General features: G+C 43.2%; 1 protein-coding gene across 2 annotated transcripts; it reads left to right on the top strand.

Annotated features, from left to right (window-relative positions):
• The first annotated feature begins 19144 nt into the window (after positions 1–19144).
• Positions 19145–21399, top strand: LOC102313893. Of its 2 annotated transcripts, XM_042226813.1 has the most exons (4): positions 19145–19293; positions 19392–19447; positions 20424–21258; positions 21342–21399. In XM_042226813.1, exons 1-3 carry the CDS (start codon positions 19268–19270, stop codon positions 21221–21223), a joined length of 882 nt encoding a protein of 293 aa, XP_042082747.1. In that variant the 5' UTR covers positions 19145–19267; the 3' UTR covers positions 21224–21258; positions 21342–21399. The 2 variants fall into 2 exon arrangements, with proteins under 2 accessions (XP_042082747.1, XP_005937496.1); XM_005937434.3 differs by having other exon boundaries at positions 20424–21399.
• Positions 21400–21701: the final 302 nt, after the last annotated feature.

Below are 21701 nucleotides of genomic sequence, written 5' to 3'. Positions count from 1 at the left end.
AATTGACGCTTATCCTAACCCTAAACATGTATGCCTAACCCTGACCCTAACCTAACTGTAACCCTGACACTAAAACCACTTTTTGAGTTTTAGAAATGCTTCAAACTCACGGGGACGGGCATTGTGTCCCCATAAGGGTCCCCACATGTATATTTGCCAAGCCAATTGTTGGTCCTCACAAAGATATCTAAACAGGTACACACACACACACACACACACACACACACACCACTAGAAGATTTTTGTACCTGTGCCTGTCCTGCCTTAGATGTTGTCATTCTGTATACCACACACACCACCACATTTAATGTACTAACTGGAATAACATGAATAGAAATGAAGAAATACGCAGATAAAAGAAACACATGAAGAAGAGGAGCCTGTGGAGAATTCATAGAGCTGCTCTGGTAAAATGTGTTTGGCACAACACTTCAGATTATTCAGACAGGATTTTAAAAAGTAAATAAATAAGATTTTTCCTCCATTACTACACAGCTATTGTCATGACACAAGGTCTTTGCTAATGGCTTCATACTTTAACCACAGTGAGTGGAGTGAGATGTTAAATAGCATTCAAGGACACTAGAGTTGTTACTAAAAGTCACTGAACATCTTTCTGCTCACTTTTATCACTAAGTGATTGTTGATTACTTGGATGAGAAAAGTCAGCCAAGATGATAAGCATGGTTTGATTCGCTCAATGACAAGAGGCAGACTGCTTAATGAGCTCAGTTCAAATGCAGTAAGTGAACCTCTGGATCTATACTGCAAACAGCTGGTGTTTCACTGATGAAGCTGGTTATTAAAGCTCTGTGATTGAGCCTTGACTGGACCATGGAGGTTTTTTCTGTTCATGTTCAAGCTCAGCTTTGTTTTCTGTTTATAGTTTATAAGTCAGCCTAATTTGAAGATTTCCCTGGACTTTGTGAGCTGTGGGTATGTGCACTAGTCTCTGTTTTCCCAGGAACACGCTGAGCTCGCCTGCAGTATGCTGTGGTGAAGCTTTCGGATTCAGCCACAGACCTGCACAAAACCTCTCCCAAACATGTTTGCAGGGGATGCGGTGGTAGATGAAACCTGCTGTCCTCACAGTCTGAGCAAATCAAATCGGAGCTTTATCTTCAAAGTTATGGCCACAGGCCCTCATTGTGTTTCTTCAGACTGGCTTTCTGTGCTGTGCTGCTACGGTATTTGATTCAGCCGCCTCAGTGTGCTTCTATCTTTGCAGGAAAAGCACAGGTGTAATTTAGAGTACTGCATTTCATTTAGCAGAGCTGGCTGTGCACGCTGATGGTAACTGCCACTGCCACAGACTGTGAATGGGACTAAATCATTGTAAGGAAATTTTGCCCCAGCCTCTGCTGTTTTTACAACACGCCAGAAAATCTGCCTTGAAAAAAGATTTGCTGACATTATGTACATATATGTAACGTGTTACGGAAACTTAACCTAAACAGCCAGTTTTAGCTGTTAGAAGACACAAAAGGAGGGAAAATGGACTCACTCTCATGTGGCCCAACAAACAATGCAAAAGCTGAAATCAGACATTAATAATAGAGCAATGGTCTGGACAGTGAATAATTCAGCTCACCGCCGATAGACCTCCTGCACGAGGCTGAATGCATAGTTGAGCAGCGTGTAGTCACTGCCACCTAGTGGCTGCTGTGGGAAAAATCAGATCAGGCATTGATACAAAGTAACCACAGAGCTTTTAGAGGCAGGGGCTTACTGTGCCGACAAGTGACGGATCCTTTCTGTATGGATTGTGGATAACAGAAGAGATTAAAGCAAAAACCTCTTTTTCAGCAAGTCTAACCTCTGGGCAGCTTTGTGTAAGCTGTAATTACCACCCACATGCCAGGATCAGTTTAACTGAACGAGGACACAAAACTATGAGGGCAGCTGTTTGGGCTCAAGTTGGACTCAGAAGGCAGAAGCAGGAAACCCACTGCAGTTTTAACGTTTTGATTGAAAGCAGCAATAATTAGACTAAGTGAAGATAAGAGAGAGGAATTACAGGACGGTGGGAGTGGCCAAGGTGAGAGTGAAAAGAGTGAAAAGAGCCAATGTTCCCTCTAATGTTTCATGTGTCTGAGCGAACACACGAACTCCCTGAGCGTCCCTCGGACCACTGTGAGCAACATCAGACGTGTGCACTGAAGGAAATTTCCGTCCCCGGTTCCCTCCAAGGCACGAGCGATAAGCAGAGTTCTGTCCTTTCCTTATAAGATTCCTAATTATTCAAAGTAACACTCAGGTATGCCATTCAGCTGGGTTAGTTACGATATCGGGAGCAGCTTGGGAGAACAAGAAAACAGAGACTGCTTTAGGTTGCCTTCCCAATCGACTCAAAGGTTTATTTGGTACACAACAGTTTATATAGAGAAAAAAGGTTCGTGTGTCAGCTTTCCCAGTTCAAACCGGTACAGACCAAATAAGGAAACGTCTTCCTGCCTTGTGAGCAGAGAAGTATCCTTTGTGTAGTTTATCAGTTCAGCTACAAATTATGATCATCCCAGCAAAATACACTCCTAGACATAGAATACAGAGTTCTTTCATTAGTGAATTCTGAAACAAACCACCTGGCCTTTAACGAGCCTTTTCTAAGAGATAAAGAAAAAGGGAGGATGGGAGTAAGGAAGTGGTCTCGTCTCTGTGGTGTTTTCGACCTTGGGGTACCAGCCTGTGAGTCTTACACATTAATTCTTGGGTCACAGAGAAAGAGAAAAACAACTAGTAAATGGGCCTTATTGAGTAACAGTTTCATGTATGATATCACTATAAAACAATATCCTGTAAATGCTATCATGGTATCAAAATATCACAACATGCACTGTGGTCACGCCAGCATCAAATCCTTCCAAGTCACATGGTTTATTAAAATAATCAAATACATTTCAATCAATCAATTACATTTACATTTGCCTCCCTCCCCAGGAGATCTACTGCACCTGCCTCATCTGGAAGGTCCTCTCCATTACAGGTGACTCCACTCATCCCTTCAACAGCGTCTTCAGTTTGCTGCCATCAGGAAGGATACTGAAGAGCCTCCGGGCCAGAAGACGCAGTGTAAAGGTCCAGTTTTGTTTATTGATCTAAGCCTGAACAACTACGCGTAGTGTCCAGTAGAGGGCTCTGTTGTTTAGTTAGCGGCAAGCTGCACTTCCAGCTCAGACCGGTTTTGTGGCGCACATGTCCCAGTAGGCAGCTCTCAATGAAGCGTGAAGCAGCGTGATACCGGACTCTAGCGAAACTAACAATTTGCAGCCCTTGGAATGCGGAGCGAGGTACATGTTTTAAGTTGTATTTCTTTGCTTAATTGATATTTTGTTGTATTTTCTGCTTTATTTGAGTTCATATTTGTAATAAGCGTCTAAGAAAATGTATTTTGTGTTTCTGTTTAGTTTTCACGGTGCATTGGCGCACCTGGTGCACTGTTAGATTCTGAATGAATCTCAAAGTAAAAATTACTGCACCCGTCGAGGCTCTCTCTATTTCTTCCTTGGTCCGGGGGACTGCTACAGTGAAAACTCGGTCGCTGAGGGAAGGCTACTTGCTAGCTCCCATGCCAGATGAGTGCAGCCCGTGCCACGAGGTGGGTCCGTGTGTCAGCTGTGAGAGATTTCTACACCAGTCAAGATCATCTTTGCTTCGTCGCCTACCTCCCCTTTGAACTCTGATGGTCACTTTACGAAGGTGCAGGTATCATGCCCATTAAGGACTTTGCTGATAACAGGACTCTGCACTCTAATTCAGAATTACTTGCCTTAAATATTTTTGTGGTTACAGCCTTAAAGGTATACTGCATTGCACTGAGTAATTACGATCTTTAAATTGTATGGGTTTATTCTTCTTGAAAGTAACGTATATCAGCGGTATTTACAGTTACATTTTGTCTAATATGTGGGTGCTAATCTGTTTATTTATGTGATGTAAACGTCTGATGTGAGCATTGTTTCCAAAAGTAACACTCACGTAAGTTTAAGTCCAGACGTTATCGCATAGAGCAACATACACATTAGAGTAACAAAATGTTGAACGCTGCTGAAGAAGCCGACGACTCAGAGCAACAAGGAGTAAGATCCAGCAATCGTGAAAGGCATTTAACTGAAAAGGGTAAAGAAATGCAGGAATATGAGGCAAAGAAAAATGAGAAGGCATTTAACAAAGCTTATGACACTTGGAAGAAGGCAGCTAAAGAAATCAGAACAAAGCTGAAAACTTTCTGCTCACCTGAAGAGCTAAACAATGCCAGTCATGACATAAGAGACAAGCACGCTGTAGTACAACAGCATTATGAACCCATTCGCCGCAGCCAATCCATGACGCCCGACATTGTTAAGCGAATGGATGCTTGTGCAGTGCTTACAACTGACATTTGTGAAGTTGTTGCTAAACGACAGGAAAATATCGATCAGCTCTTTAACGATCGCCTTGAAAAGGAAAGAGTACGAGTGATGTTAAACAAAAGGGACTATGGTTCTGTGTTTGGTGATACAAAAACTGAAACGTCGTTCCCGGAGGGTTCAGTTGCACGCTCAAAGGCAGATTCTACTGGCAGTCGTGAGGTGGAAGCAGAAGCTGAACTTGCAGCCAAAGTGGAACAAGCAAAGGCCACACAAGAAATATTGGCACAGGAAACCAAGATCAGCCAAATGGAAAATGAGTGGAAAATAAAGGAAGTGGAATCAAAGGCAAAGTTGGAGGAGGAAAAGACTAAACTTCAACAGTTAAAGGCAGACAGTGAAGTGAAAGTAGCAGCTGCACATGTGAGAGCCGTTAGCGCTCAAAATGACATTGAAAGCCATGATCAAGTGTCCTGCTACAACTTAGAAAATTCCGCAAATCTCCCCAACAGCGAACCACGGCTCTCTTTAAATCCACGAGCACCGACATTTTGACCTCACAATACTACTCCAGAACGTGAAGAACTTAGCTTAGTTCAAGCCCTTGCCAGCTCTCTTACCCTAAACAGGCTTCCTGTACCTGAGCCCACCATCTTTAGTGGTGACCCCCTAAAGTTTATGGATTGGAAGGTATCCTTTATGGCACTAATTGGTGACAAACCTTTACCTGTGTGTGAGAAAATGTTGTATCTAAAGAGCTATCTTGCAGGTGAAGCACGAAAGGCAGTAGAGGGATATTTCTTCCGCAACAGTGAGCAGGCATACGCAGGCATTTGGAGCGTTTTAGAGGAAAGGTATGGCAGCCCATTTGTTATCCAAAGAGCCTTTAGGGCTAAACTCACAAAATGGCCTAAAATAGCTGCCAATGATCCTAAAGCACTGAGGGAGTTTGCAGATTTTCTCCAAAGCTGTGCAGAGGCTATCCCTCAAGTCAAAGGCCTAGAGATCCTTAATGATTGTGAGGAAAATCACAAGCTTCTAAGAAAACTGCCTGAGTGGATAGTGCAGAGATGGAGCCGCATTGTGGTGGAGGAGCTAGACAAAAGCCAAGACTACCCCAACTTCGCTCGCTTTACAAAGTTCATACAAAATGAAGCTAAAGTAGTTTGCAATCCTGTTGCCTCACCATTCCTAATAAACGAAAGGGCATCAGAAGAGCGGCACGTTAAAAGAGCGAAGGCACTCAGTACTACCATCCAACCAAAGTCTCCACCAATCCCAGTATCTACTTCTAGACCTAAACCCCCATGTTTGTTTTGCAAAGAAGAATCGCACGGCATAGCTAAGTGTCCTGCTTTTGCAGCGAAAACTAGTGATGACAAGAAAGTTTTCATTCAAGAAAATCCTCTCTGCTTTGGATGTTTGAGAAGGGGTCATGTAACCAAAGAATGCAGAGGACGTCACTCCTGTAGTAAGTGTGGTCGGCGTCACCCCACCTGTCTACACACAGAAAGAGTGAATGAACCTAAAGAAAAGAAAACTGAGGATTCTAAATCCCCAGATGAAGGTGCAAACAAGGAAGTGCATAATGTTATGACTCATGTACTAACAAGAAAACATCTTCCACATCCAGCATAGTACCAGTATTTGTGTCAGTTGCATCTGAGCCTGAGAAAGAAATACTTACATATGCCCTGCTTGACACCCAGAGTGACTCATCCTTTATTTTAGAGGATTTGGCCTCAGAACTAAATATAGATGCCCAACCAGTGCAGTTAAAGCTTAGCACCATGACTTCTGTCGACACAGTTGTTGCAAGTAAACTTGCCAACAACTTACAGGTGCGTGGGTTTGACTCTGAGACTTGTGTCCGAATAGAACAAGTCTACTCTCGTGACTTTATCCCAGTTGACAAGTCTCATATCCCTACCAAGGAAACTGCACTTCAGTGGCCACACCTTGAAGGCTTAGCTAACAAGTTACAGCCATTGCAGAACTGTGAAGTAGGTCTATTGATTGGTTATGACTGCCCATCAGCCCTAGCCCCCCTAGAGATCGTCACAGGCAAAATAAATGAACCTTTCGCACAAAGAACCCTACTAGGATGGAGTATTATTGGTTCTGGTAATCCTCACTTAGACAGAGAAGGTAACCAGAGTTATGTGCACAGGATCACAGTCAAAGAAATGCCCATACCATCAGCCACAGATGTACTCAAAGTCCTAGAGACTGACTTTAATGAGAGAAACTATGAGGATAAGTATGTATCACAGGATGATGTTCGCTTCATACAAATCCTCAGTGATACAATAAAACAAAGACCAGATGGGCACTATGAGATGCCGCTTCCCTTCAAGGGCAATGATCCACCAGCGCTTCCCAACAATAAGAAGCTAGCCACAGTCCGACTGCAACACCTGAAGAAAAGGCTAAAGGCTGATAAACAGTATCATGAACATTACTGTTCCTTTATGAGAGACATTATCAGCAGTGGTGATGCAGAATTAGCACCTCCTTTATCTGAAGGCAAGACTGCATGGTACATCCCACACCATGGGGTATATCACCCGAAAAAACCAGCCAAGCTAAGAGTCGTCTTTGACTGTTCAGCAAAATTTCTCGGTGTCTCATTAAACGACACTCTTCTCACAGGTCCAGATATGATCAACTCATTGGTGGGGGTACTCTGTCGTTTCAGAAAGGAAAATGTAGCCATAATCTGTGATATCGAGAGAATGTTCCACCAGTTCTCTGTTTGTCCAGACATGCGCAACTATCTGAGATTTCTGTGGTGGCAGGATGGACAATTAGACAAAGAACCCAGAGAGAACAGAATGGCTGTACATCTATTCGGTGCCAGTTCATCCCCTGGATGTGCTAATTTCGGCCTGAAATATTTGGCACAACAGTACAGAACAGACTATCCTAAGGCCTCAGAGTTTGTTGAACAGAACTTTTATGTAGACGATGGTCTAACTAGTGTCCCATCAGTTAAAGAGGCACAAGAACTCATCACCGAAACACAAGCACTTTGTAGACTTGGCGGTCTACATCTGCACAAGTTCAACTCAAACCAAAGTGATGCGCTTTCCCAGCTGGAACCCTCAGACAGAGCAGACACCACAGAACCGCTCGATCTCAAACCTGACACAACAGCTGAAGGCCATGTGCTCGGCATCCAGTGGTCAATCAAAAATGACACTTTCAGTTTCAAAATAAACACTAAGGACCAACCTCCTACTCGCCGGAGCATACTGTCAGTGATCTCATCCCTGTACGACCCACTAGGGTTCGTAGCTCCCTTCACCTTAAGAGGCAAAGGTATCCTACAGGAACTGTGTCGCAGAGGCACTGAATGGGATGACTCCCTTCCTGACAACTTACGTTCACGGTGGGAGGACTGGAAAGATGGGTTGGAAAGACTAAAATCGGTTGCAGTGCCTAGATGTTACCACCCACCAGAACTAACAGACATTGTAAAGGTGGAACTGCACCACTTTTGTGATGCTAGTGATTTAGGATATGGTGCATGCTCCTATATTAGGTACCTCAGCAACGAGAAGGTCCACTGTAGTCTTGTTATGGCTAAGGTAAGAGTCGCACCTACCAAGGTCACAAGTATCCCGCGATTAGAACTTTCAGCCGCAGTCACATCAGCCAGAATGAGCAGCATGCTAAAAGCAGAGCTTCAGATGTGCATTAATGAAGAGTTATTTTGGACTGACTCCCAAGTAGTCTTAGCCTATATTAACAATGAGGCACGACGGTTCCACATCTTCGTTGCCAACCGTGTTCAGTTAATTAGGCAAACTACAGATCCCAAACAGTGGCACTACATTGACACAGCTCAGAATCCTGCAGATTACGCCTCTAGAGGGCTCAGTGCATCAGAAATCATGTCATACATGTTGGTTGTCTGGTCCAAAGTTTCTGTGGGAACATGACATTTCATATGCACCCAGCCCCTCAGCTGTGTTGTTAGTAGGGGATCCAGAAGTCAAAGCAGTCAAAGCTCTCACAACTCAAACAAGTGAACAAGACAATATCCTCAGCCGTTTGTCAAGGTTTTCAAGCTGGTCAATGCTCCTTAAAGTGGTTGCAAGGATAAAAAGATTGAGATCCAGCAAAGCCCAGTATGGAAACTTTGTAACAGTAGATGAACGGAGAACAGCTGCTGACACAATAATAAAGCTCCTTCAGCAGCAGGCCTTTTCTCAAGAGATGGAAGTGTTGAAGGTGGGAGATAACCTTCCAAGTTCAAGTCCCCTCTTTAGAGTAGATCCAGTGCTAGATCAAGGACTTCTCCGTGTTGGAGGAAGACTGAAGAAGTCAACACTCTGTCAGGGACTTAAGCACCCCATCATCCTCCCGAAAGACCATCACATTACAAAGTTGATCATTGCTCATTTTCATGCACAGATTTGTCATCAAGGTAGAAGCCAAACTCTCATGGAAATCAGATCGAACGGATTTTGGGTGATTGGTGGGAGCAAGGAAGTTGCAAAACTAATAAGTAAATGTGTTCAATGTTGAAAACTAAGACGTTCACCAGAAGAACAACGCATGTCTGAACTTCCAAAGGAACGAGACGTTGGCGCAGAGTCCAGTATCTCACTGAGCAGTTTTGGAGTAGATGGAAAAGAGAGTACCTTCTGAACATATCTACGAGACAGAAATGGCACGTACCACGTCGAAATCTTAAAGTCAATAACATAGTCATTATCAAAGAAGACATGCTTCCCAGAAATCAGTGGCAACTGGCTCGAGTGGCTGAAGCACCAGAACAAGATGACGGTTTGGTCCGCAGAGTCAAGCTTCAAGTTGGCGATCGAGGCTTAATAAAGAAGCAGGGAACAGCACACAAACCTCACTAGTTGAGCAACCTGTTCAAAAGCTTGTAGTTCTATTAGAAAATAACTAATTGATGTTTCAATCAATACTGTCACATCAGGCGTATTTGCGAAAGTTTATTGATGATGTATTTGAAATTGTGTTCGTTCTTGTAGTAATGTCCATATGTTACAGCTGGAAATCATGTAAAGAATGTTGTTTGTTATACATGATTTGGTGGGAGTGTAAAGGTCCAGTTTTGTTTATTGATCTAAGCCTGAACAGCTACGCGTAGTGTCCAGTAGAGGGCTCTGTTGTTTAGTTAGCGGCAAGCTGCACTTCCAGCTCAGACCGGTTTTGTGGCGCACATGTCCCAGTAGGCAGCTCTCAATGAAGCGTGAAGCAGCGTGATACCGGACTCTAGCGAAATTAACAATTTGCAGCCCTTGGAATGCGGAGCGAGGTACATGTTTTAAGTTGTATTTCTTTGCTTAATTGATATTTTGTTGTATTTTCTGCTTTATTTGAGTTCATATTTGTAATAAGCGTCTAAGAAAATGTATTTTGTGTTTCTGTTTAGTTTTCACGGTGCATTGGCGCACCTGGCGCACTGTTAGATTCTGAATGAATCTCAAAGTAAAAATTACTGCACCCGTCGAGGCTCTCTCTATTTCTTCCTTGGTCCGGGGGACTGCTACACGCAGACTGAGAGACAGTTTCGTCCATCGGGCTGTCAGGATGCTGACCATCTCTGAATCGAGAAGGGGGAAGAGCTGTTGCCAGTAGTAAGACGCCAGTTTCCACCTGAGAACATTTCATGTTTGAGGTGGTCACACCCAAGGTATCAGTGAGCCTAAAGTGGCTGGAGAGAATGAGAGTGCGAGCTGAGCTCAATCAGCACTCCTCCCTCACCACTGAACTTACCTATACCGGTGAGATACCCCTTACACTTGTGAATCTCCAGTGGTCTGTCCTTTTTCTGGGTCCCTCTCTTGTGGCTCCCTTCGGTCTCCGGCCTCCAGGATCCTTGCCAGCCCTGTGGTCGCCGAGACCTCCAAAGGGAACAAAACACCTTTTCCTACGCCTCCCTAACTTATCACGTTTGGGACTCTTTAATCAAAAGCATGATCCTAATTATCTTCTCCCTTATCTGATCATCAACATCCTGTACACAAAACTGTCGCTGCTGCAAGTGCCTCCACTCTGACCTAAAAGTCACCTTTCACAATAGATCACAAGCAAATCATTAGAAGCGCCTATTATACTGAAAGATCAAAGAGAAAACAACCATTTTAATCAATTAGGTTTAAGCATATAAGCAATTACTCATGCGTAAATTTCATCATAGCTAAAAGCTGCCTAGAAACTACTCCTGTGTGTTAACACCAACTTCATTTTAAAACTCACATTTCCTGTGTTATAACCTGTTCTTGATATAGCATTTTTATTTCATTTTGCTCCTCTATAAACTTTAGTTAACTTATACAGTGGCCCCTTTTGTTAATGGCACGAATTATATCAACAAGTTTCTCCTCTTTTAGCATTAACAACACATAAGACACCTGTGGAGCTGCATGTGTTATTTCGGTACTTTACACGTCACACAGTTTCATTACAAGAAAAACTCCTATTCAGTTCCTCTTTTCTATCACTTGTTGCTAGGCAAGCTCAACTTCAGTTATAAGCTAAATGAATTTCAGGCCTTTGGCCTGACAGGTTTATGGCTTCTATGTGTTTGTAAGCGTGTGCGGCCTTCTATGCTCTAAGTCTCTTACACAATAGATTGTCTGGACATCGCGCCAAACAAAGCTTAAGACCCTCTGTAGACCAAGCAACAACTCCGAATGAGCACAATCGCAATGTATATACAGTGGGGCAAAAAAGTATTTAGTCAGCCACCGATTGTGCAAGTTCCCCCACTTAAAATGATGACAGAGGTCAGTAATTTGCACCAGAGGTACACTTCAACTGTGAGAGACAGAATGTGAAAAAAAAATCCATGAATCCACATGGTAGGATTTGTAAAGAATTTATTGGTAAATCAGGGTGGAAAATAAGTATTTGGTCACCTCAAACAAGGAAAATCTCTGGCTCTCACAGACCTGTAACGTCTTCTGTAAGAAGCTTTTCTGTCCCCCACTCGTTACCTGTATGAATGGCACCTGTTTGAACTCATCATCTGTATAAAAGACACCTGTCCACAGCCTCAAACAGTCAGACTCCAAACTCCGCCATGGCCAAGACCAAAGAGCTTTCGAAGGACACCAGGAAAAGTATTGTAGACCTGCACCAGACTGGGAAGAGTGAATCTACAATAGGCAAGCAGCTTGGTGTGAAAAAATCAACTGTGGGAGCAATCATCAGAAAATGGAAGACATACAAGACCACTGATAATCTCCCTCGATCTGGGGCTCCACGCAAGATCTCATCCCGTGGGGTCAAAATGATCATGAGAACGGTGAGCAAAGATCCCAGAACCACACGGGGGGACCTGGTGAATGACCTGCAGAGAGCTGGGACCAAAGTAACAAAGGTCACCATCAGTAACACACTACAACGGCAGGGAATCAAATCCCGCAGTGCCAGACGTGTTCCGCTGCTGAAGCCAGTGCATGTCCAGGCCCGTCTGAAGTTTGCCAGAGAGCACATGGATGATACAGCAGAGGATTGGGAGAATGTCATGTGGTCAGATGAAACCAAAGTAGAACTTTTTGGTATAAACTCAACTCGTCGTGTTTGGAGGAAGAAGAATACTGAGTTGCATCCCAAGAACACCATACCTACTGTGAAGCATGGGGGTGGAAACATCATGCTATGGGGCTGTTTTTCTGCCAAGGGGACAGGACGACTGATCCGTGTTAAGGACAGAATGAATGGGGCCATGTATCGTGAGATTTTGAGCCAAAAAGCAAATGCTTTTCTTTAAATGACTGTGTTTGCCCATGACTGTGTGATGACTGTGTTGTTGTCTAACCCAGGTGAAAATCCCAAGTGGGTCCTACGTGTGTTTCCCATTTTGGACCAAGTGAAGTGTTTCCCATGTTTGACCCAGCCAGGACCTACTATATGTTTCCACTTGGTTTTGCCCATATGGCTTTCATGTGAGAAACCCAAGTGGGTCCCATACTAAACAATTTTGAGCCCACGTAAAATATATGCCCATATTAACTTAACATAACCCATATGGAGCCCACATAGACATGTTTTCAGGGTCTGACTTGCATTTGCCCATGTGCGACCCATATAGTTGGACTCAGAAGGCAGAAGCAGGAAACCCACTGCAGTTTTAACATTTTGATTGAAAGCAGGAATAATTAGACTGAGTGAAGATAAGAGAGGAACTACAGGAAGGTGGGAGTGGCCAAGGTGAGAGTGAAAAGATCCCACAGCGGTTCTAAGGCGTTACTGCTTTGTTTCCTGGACAGGAGATCTGGAGAGCGGACAGGAGAGTGCTGGAAGGCTGTGTGTATTATTGTTATTTAGAATAACACAACAAAGCATAAATTAAAAATACAGAATAGCAGCGTAATTTATTCTACTTCCATTTGTAATATACTATAACTTAGAAGCAAATTTGATCGAAAAAGCTTTGATTTGTTTATTTTGTAGTTATCTTATAGAAAAAATTGCTCAGTCACCTCCAGCACTGAGATTAGTGATACACACACAAATAATACAACAATTTGATGTAACTAATTTTGCAATATCAATACAAATCAATACTACACGGATGCCATTATTTAAGTGGAAGTAGCAGTAGATGGACCTGTGGTATCAGTTTGAAAATCCTGGGTGACTCCTTCTTGCGTTATCGCATTCACAGCCTCAGGTGTCCACCGTGTGCCTGGCAGGGTGACAGTAATGCCCCGTCAGCCTTTTATGACTGACAGGTAAATATTAACCAAATAGAACAAGAATTCAGTCCACAAACCAAAACCTCTGGGTCTGAAATCCAGGACCATGACAGTACAGACTAATAGGATTGCTTCGTTTATTGAGACATTTCTAAGATTTTGCCAATAAGGACATGATAAATAATTAACCATAACTATCCCACACCAGGTCTTAAAACAGCACTTGACCCGGTTTGGTCCAAGCTTTAGCTGTGGGACACACGGCCTCACACTGACTCTACAGAGGAGCTCATGGTCCACTCAGATCATCGTCCCTCCTCCACCGTGTTGATGGCTGTATGAGGTGTTTGTTTCCTCCAGACGTGCTGCTGTGCGTGATGGACGAACATCTCCACTGTGGTCTCGTCTGTTCCAGGAGTGTGGAGCTTTGTTCAGATGCAGCTTTGCAAACCTACGCTGTGCTGCCATGTTTGTTTTTTAGAGAGTCTTTTCTCCTGATAACCCTTTTAAACAAACACACATTCAGTCTGTTCTAAGTGTGCTGTCATGCACTTTCATCTTTAACATGCAAACTGGGGCTTGTAGAGTCTGAGATGGAGCTTGAAGTTCATTGCTGATGCCTTTCCTCGCTGGCGTTGTGTTCACACACACCTGGAAGCTCCAGACATGCAGACCTGCTTCTACAGAGCCGCTCACACTTGCTGGTGACCAGTTAATCAAATGTATGTGATCGCAGCACCGGCTGCTATTCTTGCTTTTAATTCTTATTGAAGCAGAAAGACTGGACTTTTCACAGGCTGCTTCTCCATTTTCTTAAATTATTTGGATGAGAAAATTACTCTGAGATTGCATTTACTTCATTTTTAAGACCTGCTGAGGACCAGAGATGGGCATGCGTTACTGTAATCTGATTACTTTTTTCAGGTAACGAGTAAAGTAAGGGATTACTATTGCAAAAACGGTAATTAGATTACCGTTACTTTCCCGTAGGAACGCTGCGTTACTGCGTTACTAAAACCGTGATTTTTTTGCCAGAATGTCTCATGACAGTGACGTAAGCAAGTGCGCCGTTCGTGACAACAGCTGTGTGCAGATCAACAATGGATCACATATCGAGTGCAGAGAGAGTATGAGCGTGCAGCGTTTAAAGCGTGGAAGTACTGACCTTACTTTGAGTTTGATTCCATAAAAAGTGACAAAAACATGAGTGTCCGCTGTGCGTGGGAAGAAAACTTCTTTTTACAGCGAAAAAACCCCTAAACTTCCAACAAGCACCGAGTAGCTACGACGTAATGGGAAACTCACAGAGAAACTCGCGGATTCTTCCACTGACCGCGGCACACCTGCACCAGGGTAACCCTCCGCCTGCCCCACTCCTGCTTTACAGGTGAAAATAGAGCAACAGGACCGCTGAGTCTTTGACTTTATTTATTTTCTGCTGTGTTTTACTTGCATCTATTTGAAAGACTGAGTGTAAACACAAAAAATATTTTATTTTATGTGCTGGAATGTGCAGAAAATAGGTTTAAATGTTAAACTAATTTCTTCCAGTCAGAGAATGTTGCAGTATAATTAAATTTTTGCTTGATGCATAAAGTTAAAAGATTAAAACTAATAAAACAAGTTTTAAAAAGAGACTTTTCCATTTGATTACATTTTGTATGATGGATTATGCAGAAAAAGTAGAATTGGGCTGAAAGATCTATCGCTTTATCACCTCTTCAGGGTGTAAATCGTGTTTTTAAAAAGTAACTAAGTAATTAATTACTTTTGAAAATAAGTAATCAGTAAAGTAACGGGATTACTTTTTTGGGGAAGTAATCAGTAATTAGTTACTGATTACTTTTTTCAAGTAACTTGACCAACACTGCTGAGGACCAGATTACTTTAATTATTGTCTGATATATAAAACCTTATTTACATGTAGAAACTTTCTGTTTACTGTGTCACCTTATTAGAAAGCTCAAATGTTTTGCAGCTCCATTCAGATGTTTGTGGTCGAATGTTGCTCGGTAATGGCTCTCGTTAAGTAAAGGTTACCAACTCCTGCTCCAGGAGCCACTTACTAATAATGACAGATTGATCAAAAGCTCGGGGAGAAAGCAAACAACATCACTTTCAAAGTGATTTTTTATTGAGCCCAACTATGGTTGATTGGTTTGCATTTGGGCTGCATCGTTCACTTGAAACCACTTGGAATTCACTCATAATTCATGCACAATTAGCTCCAGATAGATAGCACCGCTTCAGCCAGCTGATAGCAGCCCTATGATTTATCCACAAAGAATAGAACCATTTTTTCTCAGTTGTTTCCACCTCATTATTCACCAACACACACACACACACACACACACACACACACACACACACACACACACACACACACACACACACCTCACTAAATCTAATAACTCTAAAGTCTCCCTCCCTCAGACAGATGTCCCACACCATATTATTTCCCCCACGTGTGCCCGCCTTGCCTCTCTGAGAGTATACTTGACATTAAAAAGTTTGAGAAGCCTGTAATTCCGCAGCCTTCCAATTCACACGCCGCCGACCTGATTACCCATTCAGTGTGAAATGACATTTTGAAAGAGCCCCGGCTCTGACAGGTGGCTCTTTGTCATCATTATTCCAGCGTAACACCCGCTCAGCCCTGCTCACTGTGTTGTGCTGCGGCTTGTGCCAACTGTTCCCACAGAAAAAAAGGCACGGGCGCTCAAGACGCCCATACAAGCACACGCATATTGGATTGTTTAAATCAACACAGCCGGTATGAGGATGAAGTCCTAATCAGCAGAGCAATTAGCCACCGACTCAATGAGAGCTTTCTGGCAAATACATAAGCAAACATAAACAGAGGTGCACGTTTGCACACGCAGCATCTGAAAATGAAACAAAATGAGGTATTGATTGGCTGTCAGAGGGGCAAACAACATCATTTATCCCCCGCGGGATGACACGGAGCACAAAGGAATCAATCCAGAGGAGAACGAGAGGGGAATACATAGACGAAGAGCAAAGGCCAAACAAATGACAGCAGGCCGGCAGTAAACAACGCTACGGCTGATGGTCAAAAGGTTTAGACTGAGCTGCACAGCAACACACATTTTCCTTTTGAACATCTGACTTCATCATTTAGAGTTTTAAACGTTTGATTCGCAAATAATGACTTAATATATCTACTTTGAGCCCCCTTACTTATCATTTTAGAAACGCTTTATGGGACTTCTGTAGTTACCTGCTATAAAGATGTTTGACCACCAGGTAGGGCTGGGCGATATGACCCAAAATTCATATCTCGATATTTTTTAGCTGGATGGCGATATAAGATATATATCTCGATTTTTTTTTTAAAGCCATAAGTTAAGAACAAAAAGAGAGTTCTTAGTCACACTGTGTCCCAGATGTCACACGGGCACTTTTATTTACATACAGCGTAGATGTACATGAAGAAATTACTTAAAAATAAATTATCAGCATTTGTTAAATAATCATGGTTCATAAATAAAAGAAAACAATGTTGTTTTTGTGCATAACAAAAAGCTCACAATTGTGCAGTCAAAATGTAAACTAATAGATGCTGAGCATAATAACAAAGAGACAGATTTCACAGCTGCACCACGTCTCTGAACAGGTGCCATTTGTGGTCCTTATACACACACAGTACGTATCACTCCGCGAGGCTCCTCCTCGGTAGCCGTAATCCTCCGACAATCCATCAAGCGGTGCAGCTCCGTAGCTTAGCAAAGTCATATTAAAATTTTTTTGACAGATTGCTGAGCGCTGTGTACCACATAAAATCGGTTCGCGGTCAGTAAGCACAACCAGAATTCATACATAAGGCGCACTGTCGAGTTTTGAGAAAATGAAAGGATTTTAGGCCGTGCAGCCCCTCCTGGCTGCATGTCGTTCGCGCGGTTAGCTCGTTAGCGCGGTTAGCTCGCTAACACGTTGACGCCGTCCAGCCCCACACACGGGACGATCCGCGGTAACTCGCTAACGGAGATTTTCCGCTTTCATCTTGTCATTGCCTGCAGGTGAAGCAATGGGGGAGGCGGAGTTGTGTTCAGTGAAGGAGAGGCGAGGTCGAGTAACGTTGCGTAGAGACAAAAGTGGACGAAAGAGAGGCAAACCTGCGGCTCCACAAGTATAATTATAACGTAACATAAGCTATATCGATATAAACGATATTGTCACATCTTATATCTCGTATGAAAATATATCGATATTTTTAAAAAACTCGATATATCGCCCAGCCCTACCACCAGGGGTCTAAGGAGCTTGGAAAGAAAAGCGTCTGGACTTCTTTGACTTGTTGAAGATGTTTCACCTCCGAGAAGCTTCTTTAGTTCTAAAAGTCAAATGGTGGAGAGTCCCAGTACCATTTGACTCTTAGAACTAAAGAAGCTTCTCGTCTTCCTTAGACTACCATGACCTGGATGACTGAGAACCTTCAGACACCAGAGTGCAACGTTCACCAGAAAGGCTTAGCGTAATAGGACATGCCGTATTTTGTCTAACCTGTGTTTGCATGTGTCCGTGCTTAAACAGTGATTCTACCGCTCTCCTGTCCAACCCCCTCACTCTGTGACCTACGTCTATAAACGGATGGATGTAAGTGCTGCATTGACTTGCTGTGCCATCTTGTGGTATGAATTAGTATTACACAAAAGTGCAGCCCGATCCTCGTTCAACTTCAGCCGATGTCTCACAGCGTAAATATTACTGAATGATATTTACTGACTATAAGTAATAAATAGAGTCATCTTTTCCTTTTAACTTTAACACTGAGCCTGCAAAGCTAAATTTAATTTAAAATATGCATTTGCACTGTGGAAGACTCCAAGCTGAGCTGGAGAGACAGAAATCCATCCAGAAAACAGAAGTCTGAAGCACATTAATAATATCACTGTGTGTCTCATAAATTGTAATTGGTAAATAAAAATGTTAAGTTTTTAATGTAGTTCTCCTTTATTCTGAAAGTGGTTTCATATCTTGACTGCTTTCATTTTTACAGCAGATTTATATAAGAAAATGTGATTGGTGAAGGAAGTTACAGCGAGGCACTGATGGGTCCCAGTATGTTTGTCAGTATTATTATTATGGGGGACTGGATTTAGGTTTCACCTGCAGCTACAGGAAGTAGATAATGCTGTGTTTGTTAAATTCAAACCAGTTCATCAAGCAAAAAGTCACTGCTGCTGCTGCTGCTGCGGGCCTTGGGAGGAAATAAACCGGCGAGGAAATGAATAAGTCAAAATAAACAAGTCGACACCTTGTGCAGATCCATCATTGTTAAGCTGCAACGGTGACTGCACAGCCGAGGCCGAGGTTCAATCTTTATGGCTCCGACAGCCAGCTTGCTTTGTTGTGAATGGAGTACCAAACAGACTGTTGGAGTACTGTGCATGCATGCAAAGTCACAGTCATAGCTGTGCGATCAGATGCATGGCTTCTTAAAGCAGTTAACATTATCAATTCAGAAAGTTTACTGCAGTTTTTTTATGATTTTAATGGATAAAAACTCAACTCCTAAATATATACTTAGGACGTTTGAAATACAGTGCATCATAAATAAACAAAATAAGTTTATGACAGAAATTTTTATTTCACTTTTCCTTTGTAAAGTCTGAATTTAGCAACACGGGTGAGGAGAAGACAAAGATCTGATGACTTCGGTGACATTTAAAGTATTAGGGATCTGCTGTATTGGGTGACCAACGTGCTTCGGCTTGTGGTCTTCATCAGGGTCATAAAGTCAGAATCTAGACAGAATTTTTTGGTCTTCTCTGGATTAAACCTGCGAGGCCCTGGAGCAACAGTTTATGTTTGAGCGACGAACAAAATGAACATGTATAAGTAAAAGGAGAGAGCAGCTGAGCAGAAAACCCTCTGCTGTAATGCATCATATCCTCTGCAGAAGACAGGCAAGTGCTCTCTGCTGGAGCAATCACATCTAGTGGTCACACCTGCGTGAGGCTGCCTGTGTGTGTCTCCCTCACACTTGTATGGGGGAGGGAAGTTGACCTGTTGGGTACCTCAGTTCAACTTCTCATTAAAACAGGCTAATTGGAAACACCTGCAGTAGGAAGGACCTATAAAGACAGCAGCATGTCCTGAACACTTGACTCAGAAGCACACTGGTGTTTGGCTGGAGTAGCTGACAGGGCACGACTGCATGCACAGTCTGGTTGGAGGGTTTGCGAGGACACAGCGAGTGCAGCTGCAGCAGTCATGGCTGCTCGGTTCCTCATTGCAAGGTACCACGTTTAAATGTGCTTTCATGATCTACACTTCCTGTACTTCAATGCTGCCTTTGGTCGTGTTTTATCTTGACTGTATTTGTGCTGCTTGACAGGTTTTTACTGCTTTATGTTTTGAGTGATGTGAACTACTCCTCAGCCTTTCCAGGAGGTGAGCATGCTGAACCCGTGCCAATGATTTATGAAATGATAACTTGCTGTCTGACTTGAAGACTCCAGTGAAGTCATGCCTGCACCCACAGTCTGCAGCATCCCTTTAGAAAATACTTTATTCATTATTCTACAGACTTATGTTGGAGATTTAGGGAGAAAGTCTGACTGGGTATGTGGGAGGGTATAGGAGATACAGTAGCCTTGGTAAAAGTTGTAATATGATCGAGAGCACATCAATAATTCAAGTCTGTGAAAGGAGAGGATTAAGAGTGTCCTTTTATTATTTACACTGGTGCAAATTATGTAGTATGTTATCCAGGCAGTCTTTTCTTTCACTCCCCACTTCAGATGATAAAGCTGTTGGTCACTAAACGTCTCTCAGTGTACTTTTTCAGGGCTTTAAAGATATTGGGGTAAAGTTGTGATGCCTCATGTCCAAATCAGCAGGCTTAATTCAGTCAAAGGTATTTAAACAGATTGCAGTAAAACGAATCTACTGATGTGTTAATTGCACTGCCGTCCTTGCTCTGTATTTGTAATGTGGCAGCTGCACACTTGGAGCTCCACTGCTTTAATGTGACGGCAGACTTTCATTCAGTGAGGTGGAAACTCTACAGGTTGCATTTACGACGCATTGTAATCAGTCATCGTAAGCTTGGCTGTTTCACTGGTGTTTTATTACCTTTTTTACTCCAGTAATCACTTTAAAAGGTCAAGTTCTTCCCTGTTAAATTTGGAAAAGAACAATTGTAACTGTAGATGGTATAAAAATGCATGAATATCACGCTTTGCCTGAGTGGATCAAGCAAATTAAGCGATTTCTTCCCTGATGTTAAAAAGGTATAAGAATGCAAAGGTCTACGACACTGGTTTAAACTCAAGACTGAAGTTGTATCCAAACAATACTGAGAAACTGAAGATGTACATGGGGTTTCAACCTTATAATCTGTATTCTTACCCATGTTCTCTCTCAGCCACAAGTCCTGTGCAGCCTAGAGCGTGGCAGGGTGGAAGAGGGGAACACGATGTGTATGGAAGTCCTCGTCCTTTCCAGTACATGAGGGCTCTGCAGCCGACAGATCCAAAGATCTACCCTAATGTGCGCGATCAGGTCCAAGTCCAATCCCCGAGATCGTATCAGCCACGCTCCAATATTCCCGCCCACAGACCCATGGAAACGTATCCGCTCCAGCCTCGAGCACACAGAAACCACCTTGTGGCCAAGCCCAGGAGCTTTGACTTGAGCCTGAGGATTCCTTTTGCTCAGTCTCGTGATGGTGCTAATCCTCCTGGGTACGGACCAAGCGGCTTTATTATTGACAACAGTTTTAATAATCCCGGCAGACGCCATGGCCATGACGCTTCCAAGCTGGGCTACCAGTTCAGCTTATCCGTTCCCTTTTCACGAGGTTCTCCACGCCGCCAGGAACATCACGGCGGACATCGACACAGGCCTGCGGAAGCTGATTTGGGCCACCAAAGACCGCAGGTTTATGTGCCGGCTCATACAAGGCCGCACCCCGATGAGCATCATCATCGTGATGAAGGCCGCCCTGGTCGGGTCTCTGCATTTCCGGAGCCAGATGGACTGGAACGCCCATCAAGGCCGCGCCATCCTCAGAGATATGTCGACCCTTACAGTGGCTACTACAACTCCCACATGAATCCTACGTGGAACGACTACTGGTGGTATTACCATGGACCTCACTGGGGTCATGTAAAGCATCCATCTTCTGACCCTTGGCCAAATTTCCATCGGTCAGCTTCAGACTGACATGGATGGAAGAGACGAGCCAAACTCGCAGGGCTCAGCTGGGTCACTGGTTTTTGGATATTACAACATGGTATTTCTTGATGGTTAAAACCTGTTCCTCATATTTCTTCCTCCTTCACAGCTCTGCAGTGCAAAAAGGATCTCCTGTATTTATCTAAAATAAAGTGTGAAAGCTCTCCTGCAGTTTCTCTCGTCTTCTGTCAGGTTGAAAGAATAGCTGAACATTTGGGTTGAGGTTGATCTTTAGAGCTAATGACATTCATGTGTTTGCAAGCAACAAGTCTATGCCCGAATGTTAAAAGCCACTGACTCTGCAGCCCATTAAATATTTGGGTGATGTACATTTTGAACTGCATCTAGAGATGTAACTGAGCCCAGTATTTGACAATTATCGCAGGCTTGACACAAAATCAAGTGTCCTGTCTTTGAGCCAACTCTAGCCCTCACTTTCACTAGAGCTGCCATTTAAAAGTCCCTG

Source organism: Haplochromis burtoni, unplaced genomic scaffold, assembly GCF_018398535.1.
Source record: "Haplochromis burtoni strain Fernald_Lab_line unplaced genomic scaffold, NCSU_Asbu1 Contig_229, whole genome shotgun sequence".
Classification (NCBI taxonomy): Eukaryota; Metazoa; Chordata; class Actinopteri; order Cichliformes; family Cichlidae; genus Haplochromis; species Haplochromis burtoni.
The sequence above is the reverse complement of the archived record's forward strand: the minus strand, read 5'-3'. Positions and strand labels throughout refer to the sequence as shown.